General features: G+C 29.5%; 3 protein-coding genes, 1 long non-coding RNA gene and 1 pseudogene across 9 annotated transcripts; 2 read left to right on the top strand and 3 right to left on the bottom strand.

The window, feature by feature from the left end:
- Window positions 1–26: 26 nt before the first annotated feature.
- Window positions 27–4,206, bottom strand: LOC145193979 (alpha-ketoglutarate-dependent dioxygenase alkB homolog 4-like). Of its 3 annotated transcripts, XM_090068546.1 has the most exons (5): window positions 2,978–3,039; window positions 2,469–2,520; window positions 680–2,237; window positions 437–580; window positions 27–349 (listed from the first exon to the last, which is right to left on the bottom strand). In XM_090068546.1, exons 3-5 carry the CDS (start codon window positions 816–818, stop codon window positions 282–284), a joined length of 351 nt encoding a protein of 116 aa, XP_089924672.1. In that variant the 5' UTR covers window positions 819–2,237; window positions 2,469–2,520; window positions 2,978–3,039; the 3' UTR covers window positions 27–281. The 3 variants fall into 3 exon arrangements, with proteins under 3 accessions (XP_089924672.1, XP_089924671.1, XP_089924670.1); XM_090068545.1 differs by lacking the exons at window positions 27–349; window positions 437–580 and adding an exon at window positions 3,830–4,206 and having other exon boundaries at window positions 1,443–2,237; window positions 2,978–3,542; XM_090068544.1 differs by lacking the exons at window positions 27–349; window positions 437–580 and adding an exon at window positions 3,830–4,206 and having other exon boundaries at window positions 1,443–2,237; window positions 2,469–3,542.
- Window positions 4,207–5,088: 882 nt separating this feature from the next.
- Window positions 5,089–6,182, bottom strand: LOC145194160 (uncharacterized). Its single transcript, XM_090067768.1, has 2 exons — window positions 6,026–6,182; window positions 5,089–5,923 (listed from the first exon to the last, which is right to left on the bottom strand). The coding sequence occupies exon 2, from the start codon at window positions 5,895–5,897 to the stop codon at window positions 5,235–5,237; it is 663 nt and encodes a 220-aa protein (XP_089923894.1). The 5' UTR covers window positions 5,898–5,923; window positions 6,026–6,182; the 3' UTR covers window positions 5,089–5,234.
- A 2,642-nt stretch (window positions 6,183–8,824) lies between these two features.
- Window positions 8,825–12,971, bottom strand: LOC149881143 (uncharacterized). Of its 2 annotated transcripts, XM_090068536.1 has the most exons (3): window positions 12,672–12,960; window positions 9,690–9,905; window positions 8,825–9,484 (listed from the first exon to the last, which is right to left on the bottom strand). In XM_090068536.1, exons 1-3 carry the CDS (start codon window positions 12,742–12,744, stop codon window positions 9,459–9,461), a joined length of 315 nt encoding a protein of 104 aa, XP_089924662.1. In that variant the 5' UTR covers window positions 12,745–12,960; the 3' UTR covers window positions 8,825–9,458. The 2 variants fall into 2 exon arrangements, with proteins under 2 accessions (XP_089924662.1, XP_089924661.1); XM_090068535.1 differs by having other exon boundaries at window positions 8,825–9,905; window positions 12,672–12,971.
- A 523-nt stretch (window positions 12,972–13,494) lies between these two features.
- Window positions 13,495–17,056, top strand: LOC149881142 (uncharacterized). Of its 2 annotated transcripts, XR_016445802.1 has the most exons (4): window positions 13,495–13,595; window positions 15,686–15,871; window positions 16,106–16,295; window positions 16,766–17,056. It is a non-coding gene; the product is annotated as an uncharacterized LOC149881142 (long non-coding RNA). The 2 variants fall into 2 exon arrangements; XR_016445801.1 differs by lacking the exon at window positions 13,495–13,595 and having other exon boundaries at window positions 13,624–15,871.
- A 4,215-nt stretch (window positions 17,057–21,271) lies between these two features.
- Window positions 21,272–23,301, top strand: LOC149881141 (uncharacterized; annotated as a pseudogene). Its single transcript, XR_016445373.1, has 4 exons — window positions 21,272–21,380; window positions 21,493–21,628; window positions 21,852–22,021; window positions 22,216–23,301. The product of XR_016445373.1 is annotated as an uncharacterized LOC149881141 (transcript).
- Window positions 23,302–24,098: the final 797 nt, after the last annotated feature.

Raw genomic sequence — 24,098 nt, 5'->3', positions numbered from 1 at the left:
TTTATCTATAACAAAACCAAATGAGGTATTAAAGTTTCTTTGCAGTTTAGAGGTATTTTCATTACTAAATAAATTACAAAAAAGTTAAATCATAAAAAAATTTGCTTGTTTCTTTTTAAGCTATTTGTAATAAATAACAGTATTGTTTGTTTTTTATAATTCATCCCAAAAGTCATGGCAATAGTCAAATCAATATGTGGTGGCTTGACTATCTTTGATCTTCAAGGAATTTAATCATTTTAATGAAAATCCAACCCTAAATATTAAAACGGTTTGCTCAACTATTGTCTAGCACTTTTGTCCACTTCTGCCAAGCATTCCCGCACAAGTGTCCTAGCATGCATTATGCCTACAAATAAATATTTAAAAATTAGTAAAAAAAAATACAAAAATTAACTTTCGTAAAGAATACTGAACAGCTTTAGAATATTAGAACCTTTTTTTAATCTTTCTTGTGCCATTTTACTTCCAGCATATGTAGGTTTAATTTCTCTTCCAAGATCTTCAATGACATTTAACAGCTCACCATATTTACTCTGATGTGAAAACTGTGGAGAGTTGTTGACAACACTACGAGAAGCTAAAAGGTAAGTCTTTATTTACTCTTTTTTTAACTTTTACATTTTCTCTCAAAAACCTTTTTTTTACCAAATCAGTTGAATAGATGTTATAAACCCACCTTGTGCCTGGGGCTGTGATGATGGAGGTGCCACTTGAGCAGGTGAAGAGTAATATGATGGTTGATGATGGTGGGACTGCAAGGCAGGTTTATATGAAAGTTCCATTTTTTTTACATCCTGTGAGTTGTAACCTGCCATCTGAAATATTTCTACTCCTGATAGTTGTATTTAGTTATTTAAAATGCAAATTCACTAAAAATAATTTTAAAATAATTTAAAACATTAAAAACACGAAAAAACAAAATTCATTGAAACTGATGCAATCACATATGAAGATTAGATAAAATAAAAGATCAAGTGTGCAGAATCATGCTGTTTGTATGTATGTATGTATGTATGTATGTATGTATGTATGTATGTATGTATGTATGTATGTATGTATGTATGTATGTATGTATGTATGTATGTATGTATGTATGTATGTATGTATGTATGTATGTATGTATGTATGTATGTATGGTTGCTTGCTTTGGAGCAAACCTTGAAAAAATTCATGTTATCATTTTGTTTTTTATCTATAATCTGAACATTGAGGGGTTTGCTGTAATAAATGCTGACTCATCAATTTCAGGCCGATAAGCTAGGAAGCAGACAAAAAGTAGTATATCAAGTCCAGATATAACTGCATGAAAAACTGCTTGAAATGCTACTCCTGCAACTACCTCAAAAATATTCGGTGTCTTAAATAAGTTTTTAATGTACTGTTGATTGAATACTAAATTTTGCTGCTAAAATTTTTTTTTATACTTAGTGTGCTAGTTCTTTTTGTTGTGGTGTGTGACATTTCTTCCTGTGATTATAAACTGTGCTTTTTGATAGTAAGATGTTGAATATTGAGCCACTTCATTAAATACAGAAGCAAATATTATAGTGGACTTTTGTATGCTTGCATTTGTTTGGTCAAGGATAGCTGATACTTTTGGCAATAGGATAAGATTTTATTTTATTTTTCTGTATCACCTTTCAATACTGATGTCAATATAAAATCACTTTTATCAAGAGATGGCTGTTCACTAACTAATGTATCGTTCACCAATTTAGCTGAATCATGATTTTCTAATGGTTTCTCATTTATTGAGCAAATCTGTATTTCTGTTTCACAGCTGATGCTGCCAGTTTGTGACTTCAAAAATTAAATTTTTTTTGTCCTTTTCATTAGATATCTGATAGGCTGATGTTGTGACTGATTCAATACATTGTTAAGTTTTTCAGTATACAGTTTTTGATTATGTAAATCCTTTTCATTACTTCTACTCATTAGTCTAACTTGTTTGCCATAATGATTTTTAATCATATTTATGACACAATGTTTCTGTGTAATGAGTACACTCAATTTTATTCAAAATTGGCAAGACACTTTTATTATAATTGGGTTGTACACTTGGTCAGTACTGTTGCAAAGTGTTAGTTTTTTCAGAGAGTGATAAAACACAAAGGTTTTCATGACAAACACAAAGGTTTTCATGCAACCAGATGGACTGTGGCAGGCTCCTGTCATAGTTTTACAAGGATGTCCAATCAACTGGATAAGGTCTTTTCTCTGAGTAAGTTCAGATTCTGAAATTATTTTTCAAAATAATTAGCATTGGAAAACTTTTTAATGGAAAATATTATTTTTGAAAACTCTTTGCGGATTAAATTATTTTATAAGTTTTTGATTGTTATTCATAATGCCTAATCATTTATGTTATACTATTAATCATCATTCAGTTACTAAATATGCAATAAAAATCTAGTAGATTTATGTGTAATCTTAAACATAGAAAATAAATTATAACAAACACATACCAAGTTTTATTCCTGCTATAAAACAGTCGCCCAAAATCTATTATTAATTATTCTAAAGATTAAGAAAATTTAAATGTCTCTAAAAAGTCATGGTTTTCAGTGACTGCATGGTCATATGACATATGACACAGTATAATTACTGTAAAGATAACCCTTAATTGATTTTACAAAAACTAGGCAAATATGAATATTATGTTGTTTAAATTTGAAGATTTTCATAAAACTTTAGGAAGCTTAAGGACCCTTAAATATTCTTTAACTTTCTAAAAATTTTTTTAAGTAAAATCAGATAATCATTGACTTTTCCAAAAAAAACTTTTTTTAGAGATTATGACACACACATATATGTTTATATTGATTTGTTCTCTTATGTCCTGATAAACAGAACATATGTAGTTTTATCACAATGCATTACACAAGTAAAAAAACAATAACAAAACAGGAAATACATAACAAAAATAAGGGATATATATTTAAACAATAAGGCAAGTTAACATATATCTATTTACCTCATTTGAAGGAATATTTGAGGATCAGAAGTAAATTTAAAGTTGTTTATTTAAATCCTTAATTTTAGTTGACAACTTTTCCTTGGAAAGATTTAGCTATGTCTATAATTTGCTGACCAATCTCATAACTCAAGAATGATGAGCTTAGATTACGAAAAGTCATAGCAACTCTTAAATCAACAATATCTTTAGCTCTGATTCCATGCATCCATTTATATCTAGCTTCTTTTTCAATAATAACTAATGATCGGGATATCATTGGGATTTGAATTTCTTGAGAAATTAGGCTTGATGTTAAATTATTACTTAAAGTTAAAATTGCAGCTGAATTAAGATTTAATGTCACCAACTGCTCTCCCCAAACCCATGTGTCATCAATATGTGGATCAATAGAAGAACCTCGATCTGGACTGTATTCAAGATTACACAATTCAACAGGTAAAAAATCTTTCAGAACTTCAACGTTTTTCAATTTTTCAACAATAAACTTTGAATAACCAGGAAAACCTGTAAACATTCCCAATTTTACTTTTTTCTGCTTGAAATTTACCTTTGGTCCAAAATCCTGTAAAACAATACAAAAAAATACTAATATATTTTTAAAACCAAATAGTAATAACTTAATAAACCAAAATTTCAGTAGCATTCAACAGAAATTTTCAAGGTAGTGTTTTTTTTTTTTTTTATAGATTATAATTTTATAATAATTATTAAATTTATGATGATATTTTCATAGGATATAATGCATAGGATTTTTTAATTATCACAACTACAAAGAGAATCTTTTTTAATTAATGTAATTAAATTTCATGATGTAAATGCCACAAAAATATTTTTTACAATTTAACATACTTGTTTCCTTCGACCAGACTGTGACATTTTCCAAGTATCTTTATATATTTCCTGAAGTAAGTAAGATTCCTCTCCTTCAGTAATGAAGTTATTTATTACAATAACTTTGTCTATTTGAGAACTGCATATATGGTTCTCATGCAAAGAACACCAATTGAATTTACTGTTATTGAGTGCTACTGCACTTAAAATACTTCCTTTAAATACTAAGTTACATCCAGGACAGAACCAATGTATATTACATTCCAAACTTTGCAAAAAAAAGTTTTTATCTTCTTTGGAGCAAAGTAGACAATGACGTATACCAGTGCAGCCACATTTGTGATACTCCATTTTTTTTTTTTTTTTTGCTTTAGAAGATTTTTTAATATTTTTTTTACAAATATACATACATACATATATACATACATTCATACATACATACATACATACATACATACATACATACATACATACATACATACATACATACATACATACATACATACATACATACATGCATGCATGCATGCATCTATATATATATATATATATACCAGTGTATTATATATATATATATATATATATATATATATATATATATATATATATATATATATATATATATATATATATATATATATATATATATATATATATATAATACACTGGTAGAGAAATGTTTAAGCTAAAAAATGGTGAATAGATTTAGTTCCTTAAATTTACACACACAAAAAAAATCAAATTAAAGTATATTTCAATCCATGACATATGAAAAAAAGAATCAAAATCAAATTTAAAAAAAAAAGAAAGTTAAAATTAAAAAAGGATCTAGGATATCAAACCTTAAAAATTGAGAAAATAGGAACCACCATCAAGACATGTTCAGGAAATATTTCTCAGGAAACACAATGTGTACACAAATTTTACACATTTTCAGTTATTTAGTATTTACTATTTGATACATTCTTTTTATATGTTATTTTAAAGCTAAAAACATAGAAGGAATTTGAAAATTGTACAAAATTAAATAATATTTATATTATTTGTATGTATTTTGTTGATAAAACTTTATAAAAATAATTTTTTTTTTCCTGAGAAAAAGTTACATACAACTCATATAAATTAACAAAAAAAGAAAAAAAACAATTAAATAACTTACATTTACTCAAAATTATTCAAAACATATTTGTTTAAATATAAAAGATAGTCTTATGTATGTTCATATTACATATGCAGTGCATTATTGGCAATGCATATATTTTATTATTTATTATATAACTCATAATTTTTTAGCTTTTATATTCCTCACTTAACTAAGCATGTATAATGCTTAATCATGATGATTATAAGAAGTTTTTTTGTATTTATTCTTAATCAGATATTTAACATTTAACAATGGTAATAAAAAAACAGATTCAGATAATTACTTTTGAGAGTTTTTATATGCCTTAAAAGCTCTTTTTGATGGAACAATACTATCTGTCAGTCCTACTCTTCTCTTTTTTTGAATCTTTTTATTTTCCCACAGAGTATCATCAGTGTCTAATACATTTGAAATGCTAGTTAACTCAGCGCTTTCCAAAAATGCAATATTTTTAACTTTAGCTCCTTTATTTAAAGATTTTTTAGAAACTGTGGCTTCTTTTGAAAGAGAAGGAGCTATATTGAGAATGGTTGCTTCATTATTGTCTATGCCATTTGGATTTTGCAATGAGTGTAAAAACTTACATTTATCTGTAAACTTACATGATCCATGTTTAAAAAAGTAAGCACACAACTTGGATTTTTTTATCCTCTTTGAAATATGCTCATCTCTTTTCTCTTCCACCTTTACATCAACTAAAGGCCCATGTTTTAGGAATGTAGACAAACTTTCTTCTTCTGCCTTTAAATATGGGTTCATATACACAGAGTTTTTATTATACTTTCGCTTTTGAAAGTCATTGGAAGAAGAAAATTTTTCACCAGTTTTTAAAAGATCAGAAAGAGAAGGAAGTGGTAGTTTGAAGGAAGAGTATTCTGCTTCATCATTTTCAGAAGTGCCGCTACTTTCTGAAGATTTATAATCAGCAACTAAAGAAGACATTTCTTTTGCTTTCTTTATTCAAACTCCTGAACGCCAATAATAAGCAGTGTTATAACTTAAAACTTCTTAAACTGTAGTGAATTAAGAGAATTTCTGAAAGTACCTGAAATAATAAATTTTAGTTTTACCTGCTAAAGATTATTACAAAAATAAACGCATAGATCCTAATGCAGATTTAAAAAATATATATATTTAGCATCTACATGTTGTCTTAAAGTAGTAAAAAATTTATGCGGACTACAAAGTTTTAAGTCTATAAGGTGACATCACTACAGAGTTTTATGACTTTTTACGAAAAATCGACCTATTTAAACTCGTTTTTGAAGCGGAGTTTGCGCGGTTTTGTTACTTTTTGAAAAAACAAAAAAAGAATCTTTTTCCGGGAAAAAAAGAAAAAGGTAAAACTGGGGTAACTTTGACGTTTTTGATTAAATAACTCACAAAACACATAAATCTCGTTTCTTATTTATTTAAAATCTATTTTTAAATAAATAGGTAACGAGTAGAGTTTGCGGTTTTTATTAAGAGTACCATTTTGCTGAATTACTGTGGTATTTCGTGAAATATTTTCAGTAAATGGATCGTGTTTTTAACTTGCTCAATACCAACTTTAGCAAAACTTCTTTTTCAGGTATGATAAGCTACTTAAGTTTGTTAGTAAGCTTGTAGTGTGATGAGGAAAGGGATTGGGGGTTTGGGCTCTAAATTTATGTGAAAGGGTATGTGGAAGATTGGGATCAAGGTTGATGGTCTACGTATTACTTGGTTAGGAAAGAACGAGGTTTGGGGATAGTTTGGGTAGGATTGGGCAAAGATTAGTTAAACGGTTAAGGTTGTGTTTGCCGTCCTCAGTATATTTTGTTATACATTGAACGTTTTTTAGTGTGTAATGGTTAGCACTCTTTTATTCAATACGTTTATAAAATACAAATAATATTCTCTTATTCTACTCGTAGTGTTCGATACTTTTGTTTTGATCAATTATTATCTTTTTGTTCTTCTTTTTCTAGAATATTTCTTCTTTATTTGAAACTTCTGGCTATTCTTCTTTAATCAATATTTCTTCTGATTTTTATTTAATTCATTACTACTTCTGATTATCAAAAATTTCTTCTTTTTTTTCTTTTCTATTCATTTATAAAACTGCTTGTTCATCAAAGTATTTTTCAATAACAAAAATTCTCTCATTAAAATTCTTCTTAAAATCTTTCTTAAAAACTTTCTCATTTTGCTTCTCTTTAAAACTCCATCTTCCTACTCCGTAAAACTCTACTCCTAACCGTGAGATTCTTTTTTTTGAGCTTTTATAGTTTTTGCTTGTTTTCCAGTTGTGATGCCTATTTATCATTTATTTTCATGGTAGATTGATGAGTCTTCGTGTTTAAATCTTTTCGCAGTTGCTTTTAGCTTTTAATCTTTTCGCTTTATCGTTTATTTTTATGGCAGGTTGAATAAGTCTCCGTGTGTACGTCTTTTCTCAGTTAATTCTTTTCGCTTTATCATTTGTAAGAAGAGTTGACGAGTCGTCTTGTGTACGTCTTTTCCGATCGTTGTTTTCAATTTAGTTCTCCCTCTTCACAATGTCAATAAAACACATGGTGTTCTAGTGGTCCTGAAAATGTGCTCCATACCTGTTCTTATTCTGGGTGGATGGAGAGGGAGTTATTCGTTGAGAGGTTAATAAAAGTATTTAGTTAATAAAGTAATAAGTTGCTGGAACTTGTCGCCTGAAGGGACTAAACTGTGAATTTTTGATGGTCACAGTTCGCACATATCTCCAAGATTGGTCGAGCTCGCCATAAAAAACAACATAGAATTGTTGTGTTTACCAGCTCATACGAGCAGTATTCTGCAGCCACTTGATATGGGTGTGTTTAAGGGTGTGAAAAGTGCCTGGCGAAAGTACCTACGCACTTACTATGACAAGAGCCATTACAGCAACGTAGATAAGTGGGCATTTCCTGATTATTGAAGCGCTTTCCAGAGTTAACGTTGTTAATGCATTTGAGACTCGAGAAATATATCCAGTAAACAGAGACGTGGAAAACTTGTTGCTGATTGTCTCCCATCAACGACAAGCTTTCCACGTCCATACCACTAACACATCAGAGAGAGTAAAGTCTGAATGTTTATGAACATGTGCATGAAAACATTAAAATTGAAGTTTCACTTCCATCTAAGTAAACACGCTTTAGTTGGTCCAACTGACGGGCCAGTATTGGCTACAGTTGGCTAACTGTTGGCATTTCCTGCCAACCATTAACCGACTGTGTACCGCGTGTTTTTGAATCGTAAAAGTTTCCCGTAAGTTTGTAAATGTATATTAAAATATATTCACTTAGACCATACCACTTAGACCATGTGACTAATTATTAAAATTATTGAAATAGATTCATTCAATGATAAAAATTATTCAATAGAGTTAGTTTAATTTGAAGCTATTTATCTTTTTTTTTCTTTCAAACGCTTTTTTTACCCTTTAATTAAACTTTTAAACTCAAACTTTCCTACACTTCTTAATATAACCGTTACCCTGGTAAGTACAAATATTTTACATTTATCCATTAGTTACACATTCAGATATAATTTTTGACATTTATACATACATACATATATATATATATATATATATATATATATATATATATATATATATATATATATATATATACACAGGGTGTCTGCCAGATCAGGGGAATTCAGGGAAAAGTCAGGGAAATCAGATATCTGCAAAAAATCTAGGATTATCAAAGAAATTAGGTTGAATTTTAAAAAAATCAGGGAGAAATCAGGGAAAATGGCTCTTCATCAAACTTACATAACTTAAATAAGTTGTATATAGTACATGTAATATAAGAGTAGGTACAAACGGCGGGGCGGAGCGGATCATTTAAACGGTACAAACGGCGGGGCGGATCATTTAAACGTTACTAGAGCGAGTTATATTTCATTAAAAAAAAAACGATTCACATGTAGTTTAAATTCACTAACGATATAATATTTAGAAGGAATTTGCATATTACAATTTTATTAAACGACAAAAAAAAAGTATATAAGTTTATAATATTTTATAAATTTTATGAACTCAAAAAAGAACGTGATCCGCCAATTTGTATCAAGTGATCCGCCAATTTATATCAAGTGATCCGCCTAATATTATGATTGTTTGAATCGAACTCCTTCAATTTTAACGATTGTTTTACAAAAAAACAAGGTGATCCGCCAACTTATATCAAGTGATCCGCCTAATATTTTGATTATTTGAATCAAACTCCTTTAATTTTAACGATTGTTTTACAAAAAAACAACGTGATCCACCAAATTATATCAAGAGATCCGCCAAACTTTATGAAGTGATACGCCTAAAATTTTGATTGCTTAAGTCTAACTCTATAAGTTTTAATGATAGTTCTACCAAAAAACAAAGTGATCCGCCAATTTATATTAAGTGATTCGCCTAATATTTTTATTGTTTAAATAAAACTCTGTAAAGTTTAATGATTGTTCTACAAAAAAAAAACGTGATCCGCCGATTTATATCAGGTGATCCGCCTACTGTTGTCATCGGCCAGAGTGAATGTTTATTGCTTAAAAACAAAATGTTACTTGACAGTGTAAAAAAAACTCAAAGCAAAGTTTGGAATGAAAAAGAGAGGGGGCTACACAACATGAATTTTAATTAAATATATTATTAAAAGATTTTATTTAAAGTAGGTTTTATTTAGTAGTAAACTTACATAAAACTTTTAAAAGAAAAACAAAAACCATTATCAAAATGCAAGATATATTTACCATGAGGAACTAAAACTGCAAGGTTGTGGTTACAGATGTAATGGATAACAACAAGATCTGTCCGACTCAGATCACAGTACACAAACTTCTGGAAATCATTTGAAATTCCTGTTGGTGTAACTGTGGCAAAATGGATCTTTGTGTAAAGTGGCAAAGCCCGAGGAATTTTACTGGACCCATTTTGCTTCCACCTATACCCATCTGCCTGCCAATCGTCTAAAAAAAAATAATAATAATAAAAATAATAATATATATTTATATATACACACACATATACATTGCATATACAATAAACAACCACATTATTTACATGCAACATCACTTGGCAACAAATAAGGAGAATTTAAACTTTTGTGTGAACTAAAAAGAGCATGATTTAACAACTCATCAATTGTATAGTTAGTAGGCTCCACAGTATAAAATAAAAATAGATATGGCAGGCAAAAAGGTGGAAATTGCTGGAATTATTGGAATTGCTTTATACATGGAGAACAACTTCACATCATATAAATTAAGTGACAGTAATCAGGACAACCAAAATTGTTGAGTAAAAAGAGCAAAAATATAAGCAAACAAACAAAGTTCAAAACATGCAGAGGTAATAATAAAAAATACAGCTGAGAACAAACCAAGTTTATACCAAGGTACGAATTCCTTATAAACAAAACAGAAAATTTATGGAACATATTCAGGGTGTTAGCTAGCCTAATCATTAGCCAAATGGAACCGAGTATACTGTAGAATTCCCAATGGGTTTAAAGTTTCCAAAATTCAATACCTCTTTTTTTTTTTAGTAGTAGTAGTGGTAGTGGTAGTGGTAGTGGTAGTGGTAGTAGTAGTAGTAGTATAGTAGTAGTAGTAATCTTAGTTGGCCTCATTTTACGATTTGCCTAGCTCTGGCGCTACAAATTTTGCCCTCATATTACAATATTTTGCCTGCGTAACAATATTAAGTTACACAGAATGTTCTAATCTTACAAATCTGCCCTTATGTCACAAAATGTGCATAGCATGAGGGCAAAAACTGCACTCATATTAAGCTACATAGTAACATCAGGGCATTTGTCATAAAACTTATTTATTTTAAGATAAACGATTAAGCAAGCAAATTGCTCAATTTAAACATGGCAAAGTTTGATGTATTAGTGGAATGATTAAGATTGATATAGTAATAAATTTAGATTTATAATATAGTTAGAACAATAACATATTAATAAATAATATTTATGTTGAACATATATGTAATAATATCTAAAATAAATTGAATAATGATATTGACAATATATTAATTAATTAAGATTGATAATAAAGTTAACTAATACCTTAATCTAACTTTATTATCAGCAATAAACACAAATTTATTGCTACCTAGGTAGTAATTAATCTGTGTTTATTGTTAAACCAACAATGTTATTGAACTTTTTGTTGATTAATCATACTAATTAATAATACCTTTGAGGTCCTCATTGATGTAAGTTTTGTTTTTTTGGTACTATAACTAATAGAGATTTACAGAGATAAAGAATAGAATCAGGAGTAATAAAGTAGCAAGCATGGTAAAGAGATACAACCTTAGCAGATGGTTAAGATCAGAAGTAAGATTTGATCCTAGAAGTCAAAGGGTAGATGACTCATTCAGTACATTACTGTTCATAAATATAGGAAGATCTAGATTTTTGCGATAAGGATTCCCCAAAAAAAATTTAGTCTTATCTGAGTTAGAGATAATTCTCTATCAAAAAAAGAAAAAATATTATAATTTTATTTTCATAGCAAAATTATAAGTTTAATTTTATAAAAAAGTTTTGAAAAGTTATAACTTTGAAAATATGTCTCACCCATTTTAGGGCTAGAAGTTTGGGTTACATGAGGGCTTCGAACCAGGATTATAGATATATTCCTGTTTATCATAAAATATATTCCTGGCTAACACCCCAACATTGCCACAAGTCAACAAATGTAAACAGTTTCAAGAACAAATTAGAAAATTATTTAGCATTAAAAAAATTAACTTAATGAGTTTTAATAGTAATAAAAAATTTTAATACTAATAAAAAGTATAAAAAATTTAAACAAAAATTACTTTTGGTCTTAAGTCTTCTAAATAGTTTTTGTTTAAATTTTTTATTCTTTTTATTAATATATACCTATATTATCAAAAGTGAGTTGTCAAACTACTACTACTAAATTATATTTTATATACTACTACTAAATTGTATATTCTACTAATAAATTATAATTATAATAATAATACACATTTTATATACTACTACTAAATTATAATAATATTTTTAATAATATAGCAGTTACTATATTGTTATAATTTATGATTGTTTTTAGGCAAGTACAATGAAAGCACATTGGTCCTCACATTTTAAAATCATAACACAGATACTTTTAAACAGCATGTATAAAAAAGATCATTTAAAAATCTGCAGATTATTTTCTATAGCATGTCTTACACTGACATAATATAAAATAGACACAAGCATGTAAGTTTGTTATGGAGCCATTTTACAATAATAAATAAATCTTCAAATAAATTATAATAGGAAAGACAATTTTTAGCTTCAAAAAAATGCTGCATATTAAATGACATCTTGAAAATATTCAATTTAATATTTAATGACATTTAGAAGTCTTTTCATATTTATTAGTAAGATATCTTGCTTTACTATAGCATAGCCTTAAGTAAAGGATAAACTATGCCTAAGTAATGTTAGATTTTACTTTAAACATATTAAAAGAAACAAAGCTATATACAGTCTTGTAGACTACATGTAGGCTACAGTCTACATTGTAGATTACAAGTATAACTTCTTTAAATGTGTTTAAAGTCTAACTTTACTTTAGGCATCGTAATTGATTTTTACTAGTATAATCCAAAAACTATGCTATTTACTACATTATACTATTTTAATATACAAATATATTTAAAAAATACAAATGCTATACAAGTGCACTGAAATATTGCTGCCTAACCTTTTTCATGATTCACTTGTATGACAAACTTCGCCTGCCTTAGGATTGTTGAGTGTAGTTGTTCTATCTTCATTATTGCTCTTGGCGATAAGATTTGCAATAACCTCTATTTTAAGGTGCTTTATGCAACCTATCAAAACAGGCACAGCCATTTACTAAAAAGTCGTCATAAAAAAATTTAGCAATATGTTTGTTCAGGTTGAATTCGTTTGCAGAAATTTAACTATTAAAAGTGCCGTGTCACTTGAATGATCCGCTCCGCTGATCCGCCCCGCCCCGCCGTTTGTACCTACTCGTAATATAAAAGTTTATTTGGCAGATAGTTTTATGAACTTCACTTGCATCAAGCGAATCTTGAATCTTCACTTGCAAAAATGTAAACAATTATACAACCCTTATTAAATGTATCAATACTTGATACATTTAGTGTGGGTTGTATTATTGTTTACATTTTTGCAGTTGAAGAGCATTTTTCTAAACGAATCTAGGTCAAATTTTGTGAAGTTGAATTTGGGTAACTTTAAATTAAATCAAGGAAAACAGGTAGAAGATCAGGAAAATATCAGGGAAAAGTCAGAGAAATCTACCTAAAAATATTGGCAGACATCCCTATGTATTTTGTATATATTGCATATAATATATGCCATATACAATATTGACATAATATATGCAGTATATGAATAAATGGTATATGCAATTGCATATACAATATGACATATACATTTCATATTAAGCATATATAACATTTATATATATTATATATATATATATATATATATATATATATATATATATATATATATATATATATATATATATATATATTCATATAATGCATATAATTATAGCATTTTATTAAAAGGGACATCGACTTCTGAAAACTATGAGAAAACTGTTCAAAATTTTGGGGATCAGGAAAGAAAGGTTTTGGATAAACTATTTGTTTGTTGGTTTTTTTTCTGTTTTACTACTTGTTATACATTGTATATGTGTTACGCATACATACATTGATTATGATGCTGACATATATTGACAAAAGAAAACTATTTTTATCTTTTGTAAAAAAAAAAAATTGTGTTTTAATTAAAGTCATAAATGGATGAAGGCTTTAAAAAAATACATATTTCATGTTACAAAAATACACATTTCTACTTTTTTATGCAGATAAAGGTTTTAAATAATGCTCTTTTCCATGACCTTAATAACACAGCACAAAAATGTGCTAGAATACCATTTTTACAGCAATCAATTCACCTACAGGGATAAATAACATGAATGTTTAAAATTTTAACTCCAAATATTTAAGTTCCATAACACGTATCCATGTACACTACAGGCCAAAAGTTTCCGGACACTTGACATTTTTATATAAAAAGCTAAAATCTATCCTGTATCATTAAATTAATCAATAATACCAATTTATAATACTTAAACTTACATAAATAAATTTGTTTTTTTAATTGTTTATTTTAACTTGATATATAGCGTTACATTACTCTTAAGAGTTTGGTCTTGTTAAAGTTATTTATTTGTTGAAACATAAAGTAAATATTTATAATATAATGATAGCCAACTAAAATGATTAAGAATATTTAGTTTTGTTTAGTTTTCATTTGGTATTAATGACAGTTGCATTAAAAAATCTTCAAAAAAAATTTTGGAATTTTATAATTCGACTATTTAAAAATATGGGTAAAAAACCTTCTTTATCGGTTGCAAAACGTTCTGATATATTTACATTACATAAAGAAAGTTATTCAGTTCGTAAAATTTGCAAAAAATTACAAGTTGCCAGAAGTACTGTACAAGATACCATCACACCATGGAAAGAAACATGCATTTTTGAAGACAAAAAAAGATCTGGTAGACCACGGAAGACAACAAAAGCAGAAGATAATAGTATAATATCGATGAGTAAAAGAAATCGAAGACTTACAGCCCCGGAAATAACTTTAGGCTTTAATAGCAGTCATTCAAAATCTATTTCATTAACCACTACGAAGCGATGTCTTAGACAAGCAGGACTTTCTGGCCGTATAGCCGTCAGGAAACCGTTGCTACGGATTGGAAATAAATAGAAAAGGTCACAACAGGCTATAGACCACCAGAATTGGACAGAAGAATTGGGGGAAAGTACTATGGACCGATGAGTCCTAATTTGAACTGTTTGGGCAAAGACGTAGAATTTACATTAGAAGAACAACAAAAGAAAAAATGATCCCAGAGTGTTTAGTGCCGATAATCAAGCACGGTGGTGGGTCAGTTATGGTATGGTAATGTTTTTCTTCAGCTGGTGTAAGTGACCTAGTTAAAATTGAGGGTTTTATGAAAAAAAAACAATATAAAACAATTCTAGAAAACAATGCTATACCTTCTGGATTAAAAACTATTGGTCGCGGTTTTGTTTTTATGCAGGACAATAATCCTAAACACACCTTAAAGTTATGTAAGAACTATATAAAGGAACAAGAGGATAATGGTGTCCTCAAAAACATGACCTGGCCGGCCCAATCACCAGATTTGAACCCAATAGAGTTACTGTGGGAAGAATTGGACAGAAAGGTCAGACAAAAATGCCCAACATCCAAAGAGCACCTGTGGCAGATATTAGAAGAATCCTTATTATCAATTACACCCGAAATAATAAATAGATTAATAAGTAGGATGCCACGGATCGCAAAAGAAGTGATAAAAACTCGTGGGTTATTTTTTGACGAAAAGACAGTTTAATAGTAACAGTGTTGTTAGTATTTTTTTTATTTCATTTTTTGTCTTTTTTTTTTTTTTAAATAGTAACTATATGTATCTTTTATAAAATAAATATGATATTTGAATTTTATTCAAATAATTATGGGAATTTTAGTTAAAAAATTAAACAAAATCCAAGTGTCCGGAAACTTTTGGCCTGCAGTGTATGTCTTCAATTTAATAACTAGATTGTGTTTTTGAAACCAGTTTTCCAATAAGATTCAAATGCAATCAAATATTATTTAATTATTTATGTATGTTTATAGAGAAGTTAGCAGCTTTGGAGTTAAGATTAACAGAACTGGAGCAAAAAAATTAAGTTTTTAGAAGTTCAAAGTTTTTTGGATAATGAAGATATTGTTGTTCCCCCTGGCCTTCCAATGGAAAGTAAGGAAGATTTGGAGAGGCTTAATCTTATGCTACAGATGAAATCTGAGATGGCTCTCTATAAAGTTTGAAATTATTTTTTGTATTATGTTTCTAGCAGTCTTCAGGTTGCGTTTAAACTAGTAGCTGTTATTTTTTTATTATCAAAGATAAGTTTTTTTATAAGTCTTATAATTGTAATTTATCAAAGGTAATTTAATAATACCTTAGTTATATTATACCGCATTACATTTTCATTTACCTTTGAAAAAATAGTTTAAATAAAAAAAGTTGTAATATGTAGCATTATTTGTTTTTAGGTTGAATATCTGCGTTCTATTGGCGGTAAAGTTGAACGTCCAAAATACATATGATGTGTGTTGGGAGCCATGTTTTCCAAAAATTTTAACGTTCTATGTAATCTGAACGGATCTTCAAGTAAGATGATAGCTACTGGAGTGGGCAAGGTTAAGTTGCGATGTTATCATTTTGTGTTAAAGTTCTCACTATGTAAGTATTATTAGTTATGTAAATTTTTAGTCTATTAAAGTCAACTGTATTTTTATATTTACAAAAATATGTTTACAACACTAAGAAAGAATATAATATGTTAGTACTTCTGACAATTACCAGTGTTGTCATTAGTTGTGAATTTGTAAGATATTATATTCTCCCTTGGTGACTTGAACTTATTAATGCTGTATTTTATTGTTAACTAGAGACGTTAATTGCCAATGTAAACCATGATTTATTAGTATTCAACTATATGATTCTTAAAGAGCATATAAAAGTTTGTCTTGAACCTATAAGCTAATTGCTCTCGGTTATCATATGCACATATTTTTAAAACTGCTAACCAGTTAATGTAATTCTTGATTTGCAAAGTATACGTATAAGAACTTAAAAATAACTTAAAAATAATTTATATTTAAACAAAAAATAAATTGAGTTTTTAAATTTATTTTCATTTATTCTTTTAGCAACAGTAAGAATTTAGTATCTTAATTCCAAGGATAAAGATATTTACCCGATTGTTTCAAGATGGTTTCAGGGCATAATTGATCAAGGAGATGGACGAATAAATAGACAAACGAAAGCAAGGTTATAAAAAATCAGTTGCAGTTAATCAATGAAAAGAATATTTAGTTATTATTTTCTTTTGCAAATTTATAAAAGCTTATTTATCTTGATTTTATTTATAATTCTAATTTTTCTTAATTATTATTAATAATTATCTAATAAATCGCCACGTTTTTAAATTACTAGCGTTTTAAAATATTGTTTTTAATTAAAGCTGCCAATATTAATTTCAAACCTTTAATAATATTAACTACAATAATAGAATATTTTTAGTTTTTTATTTGTAAATATTTTTCTTTAATGATAAAAAATTTGTTCATTTTGTGTATTCAACTAAGTTATCTATAAATAATACAATATTTTGTGTGGACAGTAGTACTGTTTGGTAAAATCTGATATACAAACAATCACTATTAAATAGAAAATTAAATATTAAAAAGCAAAGTTATACTTTGTTATTAAGCAATATTCAAAACATGATTTATAACTTTTGCACTTTCAATTTAAACGCAAAAGCGAATTTAAAAAATCGCGAAAAAAAATCATATTGTTGGGCCGGTAATGGTAACTGTTAGCCAACTGTTTTATTACTGTTGGGCCGTTAATGGCAACCAATAGCTTAAAAACAGTTGGCTAAGTGAAAAGTAAATTGAGTTATAATGTAAAAACAGTTGGCTAAGTGAAAAGTAAATTGAGTTAGAATGTAAGTAATACTCCCAGAAAACTTGAATTAATTGCTTTTTAGTTGATTGAATCAGCTGTAGCAAAGAGACAGCACTGCCCTTGCCGATCTTGCAAATAACAGCGGGTTTAGTCAAAGGCAAGATTTCATCATTAAGCAGCCTGTTGAAAAAGGTACATTTTCATTTTGCATTCCGTTGAAACACATTTTTGGTTTTTGCGAAGATTACGAAAAAGTTCTTTACGGATTCAAGCACACGATCACTCTTGTGAGAAAGAGCGACGTTGATGCGATTTTTAAGAGCGAAGCAACAGCTGCGGGAAAAGTAACCTTGAGCAAATTGCTTTGTTCATGCCTCATGTCACTCCCTCTGTTATGGCAAACAACAGTCTTTACAAACTCATCGAGTCCAAAGTGGATGTGCCGTTATCGTTTAAATCCAGACAGTGCGACACCATTGCCGTGCCAGTGTCCAATACATTCAGTTGGAGGTTGAGCGCTAGATCTGCCAGTGAACGACCGAGGTACATCATTGTTGGATTTCAGACCAATAAAGACGGAAGTCAAGATTTGAACCCTTTCGTATTCAACCACTGCGATTTGAAAAACATGTACGTCACTTTAAACAGCGAAAGGTACCCTGCTGTGGATTACGACTTGTCCTTTACAAACAACAAATTTTCGAGAGCTTACAGAGACGCGTGCAAGTTTGACAACAAGATTTTTGGAATCAGCGAAACTATTGCCCAGCCGAATTTAACAACGCTGAATTGCAGACACAGTTGCCCTCTTTTCGTTTTTGACGTGAGCAAGCAGGCTGAAAGGCTAAAATCGACCGTGTTGGATGTGCAAATTAAGGCCACCTTTAACGCAAACGTTCCTGCAGACACTCAAGCCTTTGCCGTGGTGATCTCTGACAAACTGCTCAGAATCAAATCTGACGGAAACCGAATGAACGTTGTGTATTAGAAAAATAAATTGGTCTTTAATAAAAGGATGAATTATACGAAAAAGGATTTGAAAAATTTACTTATCGAAAATGGCGTTTCCAAAACGTCGAAAAGCAAAATGGGGTTGGCAATGATTGCGCTGGAGAACCATTTGATCGACAAAAATGCGATGATGGAGGACGTCAAGCCGATAGATTCCAAATACGAAAGGCTCCGTTCGATCCGAAACAATCCCGTGGCTGTAAAAATAACTCACGCTGAAACAGGAAAAGTGATCGAATACGGCTCTCTTTACAAAGCGATGAAAGAGACGGGACACGGCAACAATTATTTGGAGAAGCGAAACGGCAAAGTGGATGAAAACGGATTTAAAGTAGAAATTCTGAAATAAAAATGTCGTTTCACCCGTTTTTTCTGGAGTGCAGCAAAAGAGAGACTGATGCGGTTAAAAAAAGACAGCTTGAGGCTCTTGCGTTTAAGGCTGAAAGCGACTCGTTCAAAATTCCTGAAATGTACAGCGATGAAAAAAGAGACGAGCTTTACGCGATGTTGTGGGAAGAAAAAGAGGATGACTTTTCGCGAATGGAAAAAGAAATCAAAGAGCACAACAGAGAGTGGAGCAATTTGAAAAGGCGAGAGAAGCTGAGAGCGATCGGACGGAGAGAAGCTGAGAGCGAGCGAACAGACGCGTTCTTGAAAAAATGTCTGGAAAACTGAAAATGGACGCGCTGCTCCAAAAATATGTTGAAAATAAAAAAAGTTGAATTCGAGTTAAGTAAATCCCAGCTCAAGTAAAAAAGATGGATAGAATGAATTCGATGCAGAAACGAGAAGAGAGATGGGAAGAGAGTTTTGAAAAGGTTGAAAAAGCGATAATAGATTTTAAAAAATTGAAATGAAAGCATGAAGAAGCGAAAAGAAAGGTGAAGAAGCGATAAGAAAAATGAAGAAACGATAAGAGAGAATGAAGAAGCGAGAAGGCAGCATGAAAAAGAGATAAAAGATTATGAAGAAATGATAATAAGTTCGGAAAAAGTGATTATAGGGATGGAAGAAACGATAAGAGGGATAGAAAGAGATTTTGAAGATGATTCGTCAGACGAATAGTTTGCCGGAAGAAATGATAAGAGATTTTGCGCTCCTGCTCCTTAATTTTTTAATTCTTTTTGAAGAATTAAAAAAATTTGCTGAAAATAAAAAAAAATAATCGAAGAAAAATAAGTTCCAACGAAAATAAAAAAGATGACTACACTGCAAGAAAGGCTTAATTTTCTTAATGAAAGAAAGTGTCTGTTAGAAAATAAATTAAACGAGAATCGCCAGAGGGAAAGAGATCATGTTGAGCTTAATAGATTAAATATTGAAATGGATAAATTAGGAAATGAACTTTTAAGTGTATTGAGGATACTTGAAGGTCCTCAGTATAAAGAATTAGAAAATTCGTCGCGTGATGCGCTTATAGAAAGAGATGAACAGATATGTGAATTAATGAGAGAGATAGGAGACAAAATTGATGTTATTCTCAGCGCATTTGTAGGTGAAAATAAAGAATTAGAAGATGAATTGAAAGGGGTTAAAAATGAAATGGATAGAATTAGTTCGATGCAAGAAGCGAGAAGGCAGCAAGAAAAGTCGGAAAATGATATCATCGCAGAAGAGTAGGAAGAGCTTCAAAAATTAGCTTCATCTGGTTGGATGGGAAGATTTTGCGCTCCTGCTGCTAAAACATTTTTTATCATGGATTTTTTAAATCTTTTTTGAAGAATTGAAAAAAAGTTGCTGAAGAATTGAAAAAAAGTTGCTGAAAATAAAAAAAATGAATTCGAGTTAAATAAATTCCAACGAAAATAAAAAAGATGAACACCATTGACGCAACCATTATATTTGATGAATTGGGCGACAAGTTAATCATTGAATATAGAGAAGAACCAACAATATTTTCGATCAGTGATTTTTTGAAGAAAAATCAGGGAGAAATTATAGAGTCAGCATTTTCATTGATTAATAAAACGGATGAAAAAATAATAAACATGATAAACTTAACATTTTCATTTCCTAGTAAGAAGAATATAAGGATTCTTGAAAAGATTAGATATAGGGTTTATAAGACTATTAAAAAAATTGTTAAAAATATGATTGAAAAGATGAATGAAAAGATTAGAAATATTCTCAGATGAAAAAGATGAAAAAAATGAACTTCAAGCACAAGCCGACTTGAAAAGTTTGTATGAATTATTTAACAAAATTGATACATTATACCATATCAGTACAAAGAAACATTTCATGAAATGATATATGCGACCTAATATGCGACGAAATATGCGACGATGCGAATTAGAGAACATTGAAGAAACGTATCATCACATCATTTTTTATTTCGATAAAAAAAATTCGATGGAACCATTTATAAAGGAAAACCTGTTATGTACACAGCAGAAAGTGATGATGACAACGTGGCTAAAAAGTTCATAAACATGCTTGAAGCAGACCTTAAAAAGATTTGGAACGATAACGATTTACTACAACATCTCTGAGAAAAAAAGAAAGTGATGACTGATAAGGATGAGAAAAGTTATGAAGATGCAACAATTTATCACATTTGCAATAAAGATCTTAGAGATGATAAAGTCTTAGACCACTGCCATTTGACTGGAAAGTACCGTGGTGCTGCTCATAACAAATGCAATTTACAAATGCTTTATTTCAAATGAATTATATTTTATATTTGTATTGTAACAGTGAAGTTCTGGAATTAAAAAAACTGTGACAGAAAAATGTCAGAGAAACTAAAAAATTGGTCTATGGATGATTTAACAGAAGATGACCTTCAAATAAAAGCAATGCATAAGGATGATGTAAATGTGGCATGCATATTGCAGATAAGTATTTTATACCCTGTTGCAATTAAAAGGTAAAAAAGGTTTCAGTAGTAACATTTTTTAAAAGTAAATTAATGTTACAAAATTGTATTTTTTGTTTATTTTATACGTTTCAGTTGGAATTGATATGAAATCGCTTATTCAAAAAATTCAAAAGTTTGTAGTAAAAAAAATTTTACTCCTAAAAATGGGCTCCTTAGACTTGTTGTTCGTGTGGGTCAAAGCAAAAGGCAGAGCGTTCCACCTTTGAATGTGAGTGTTTTTAAACCAACTTAATAAATTATTTATATTGTAATCAATACACTAAGTATTGCAGAAAATGTGTTGAGTATTTGATTTAGGTACTTTAATTTTTATGATCTGTATTTATTTTGATTTCTGGTGTGCTTTCTTAATAATATAGATTTTTGTATACGTTTATTGTACATATAAAACTATGATTGTACAAATACTAAAAAAGTTATTTGTTTTGTAGCATATTCTCACTGCAGAATCAGAAGTAGAAATTGAATTTAATACATAAAAAAAACAAGAAAACTCCTATAAATCTACAAACGGAAAGAGAAAAGAAAAAGCCTTTCTGAAGAATTGTCTTTACAATCATGGCCATTGTGGGAGCCACCAAAGCTCCCCGATTCCAATTCAGTATACATTTTTAATAATTTTTTATCCCATTTGTGAAAATAAGAATTTTTATTTGGTTTCATTTGAATGGTTTGTTTGTTGTTTTTTTAGTTACCATTTTTAAATGAAAGAATCAGTATAAAATAATTAGAATATAGTGATAGAGTTTTTATATCATTTAAGAGTGTTTATAATCATTGTTAATCTTGTTTTAGAACTTTCTGTCTGTCTCTGCCTCAATGGATCAAGTAGATGACTCGCCAGTTACACAGACAGTGTTTCCATCAGAGTTGCAGTATGTTTCACAAATTCAACCACTGTTGCACTCATCTTCTTTTTTTTTTTTTTACCATCTCAAATAAATGGGGTAGACCAAATAAATACCTTTATTCTGAAAGCAAATGTTGAACCCTATAAATTGAAGGCATTCAATTTATAGTGAATGCCATGTACAGAAAAGTTTTTAGGTTGGAAACAGAAATGCGTACTATACGTTCACTTTTAGACACTAACCATGGTAATAACAAAAATATAAATATAGATTATTTACCAGCAAATTCAGTTGAAGAGTTTGACTCACTAGAAAAAAAAAAAAAAGAAAAACTCTAATGATAAAGATATCATTTGCAGAAAGATGAAGCAAATTGGTGGGGAAAATGTAAGTGACTTTTTAAAAAATGCTTTAAAAACTTGCATAACAGACAAGCTATGTTGCAGCATCAATCAAACTGGTGCAGATTAAAAGCGTAGGTTTATAGCACCAGTCGAAAGTTTGATTTTTGATGCAGCTCACTGTTTATTTCCAACTGCTACTGAATTCAGTATGACTACCTTAATTGCAAAACACTTGAAAAAATCTAAAGATCGATATTTTGCAACAAGAAAGAGAAATTCTTCGTTAACAAATGATTTAAACAGTCCTGTTAGAAAAATTCGAAAATTAAACACTGACTCGTGTAGTGATTCCAGTTAAATTATTTTTTAAATTTGTTTTATTATTTATTCACCTTTTTTTTTTAGTTATTTTATTCTTCATATATATTTTTAAATAACTTTTAATATTATTAATTTAATTTCAGCAAAATTATTTAGTTGTTAATGGCTTTTTTTATTTTTTAAAAATAATTCATGCATTTTTTTTTAACATTTTATAATGATTTTAACATTTATAATTTTTTATTGAAACCAGTTTTAACATTTTGTATTTAATTTGTTATAAATGCAATCTTATTTCAATGGTTATAATTCATTCCCCTGAAAAATATAGCATGCGATTTTTTCAGGAATATCTTCTAGCCTAACCGATATTTTCTAGCCTAAAATTGTAGTTATTGTTAGGAGTTTTCACTAGCTATTCTCTACGTTAATTAGCTAGCGGGTCGCTAGCTCATTTAGCTAGCGATTCGCTAGCTTATCAAGCTAGCGATCTTCGTGGCCAAATCGCTGTCTTTATCGTAAAGTCTTGTCGCTAGCGATCCGCTAGCTTAAAAAGCTAGCGATCCTCGTGGCCAAATCGCTGTCTTTATCGTAACGACTTGTCGCTAGCGATCCTCGTGGCCAAATCGCTGTCTTAATCGTTACGAATATCGCTAGCCATTCGCTAGCCGATTTCCCACCGGGCAGGTTAGTTATTTCTAAATTATAGAAATTTTCTAGGGAAGCTATCTAGAGATTTTTGGGGTCAAGATATTCAATTTTGAGATCTTTATCATCCTAATAAAAGTTCAAAAAGTTTTTTTTTACGAGCTTTTTTTAGAGAAACAATAAAATATGGCAGATTGAAAAACTAAAAATAGATATTAAGGAGAAAAAAATCTATGAAAAAGCTAAAATAAGAATACATTAAGTGGAATTTCTTTCAAAAGCTTATCATTATAATTAATGAGATGCTCATACTGAAATAAAGACGAAAAAGTATATCACAATAAGAACCGCGTCTGATTGCAAGATGGGGTTTTTTTACAAAATGTTGAATGTGAAACTAACGACAACTACCAGCAGGATCGCATTGTAATAATCTAACAATAGATGGGTCGCTCTTAGAGCCCTCTATAAATTCTGCTAAGAATAATTTTCCATCAGTGTTTTTATCCATTTG

Source organism: Hydra viridissima, unplaced genomic scaffold (genome assembly GCF_058129835.1).
Source record: "Hydra viridissima isolate aposymbiotic clone 2 unplaced genomic scaffold, HvirCarnegie_v1 scaffold_12, whole genome shotgun sequence".
Taxonomy (NCBI): domain Eukaryota; kingdom Metazoa; phylum Cnidaria; class Hydrozoa; order Anthoathecata; family Hydridae; genus Hydra; species Hydra viridissima.
The sequence above is the reverse complement of the archived record's forward strand: the minus strand, read 5'-3'. Positions and strand labels throughout refer to the sequence as shown.

Bases quoted from the DNA above. Each gene is read 5' to 3' on its own strand.
- LOC145193979 (XM_090068544.1), bottom strand. From the start codon at position 4,162: ATGGAGTATCACAAATGTGGCTGCACTGGTATACGTCATTGTCTACTT. The intron at 3,543-3,829 runs GTATGTTAAATT...ATTGTTTTACAG, and splicing joins AGTCTGGTCGAAGGAAACAA to GATTTTGGACCAAAGGTAAA.
- LOC145194160 (XM_090067768.1), bottom strand. From the start codon at position 5,897: ATGTCTTCTTTAGTTGCTGATTATAAATCTTCAGAAAGTAGCGGCACT.
- LOC149881143 (XM_090068535.1), bottom strand. From the start codon at position 12,744: ATGAAGATAGAACAACTACACTCAACAATCCTAAGGCAGGCGAAGTTT. The intron at 9,906-12,671 runs GTTAGGCAGCAA...ATTTTTTTTTAG, and splicing joins ACAAGTGAATCATGAAAAAG to ACGATTGGCAGGCAGATGGG.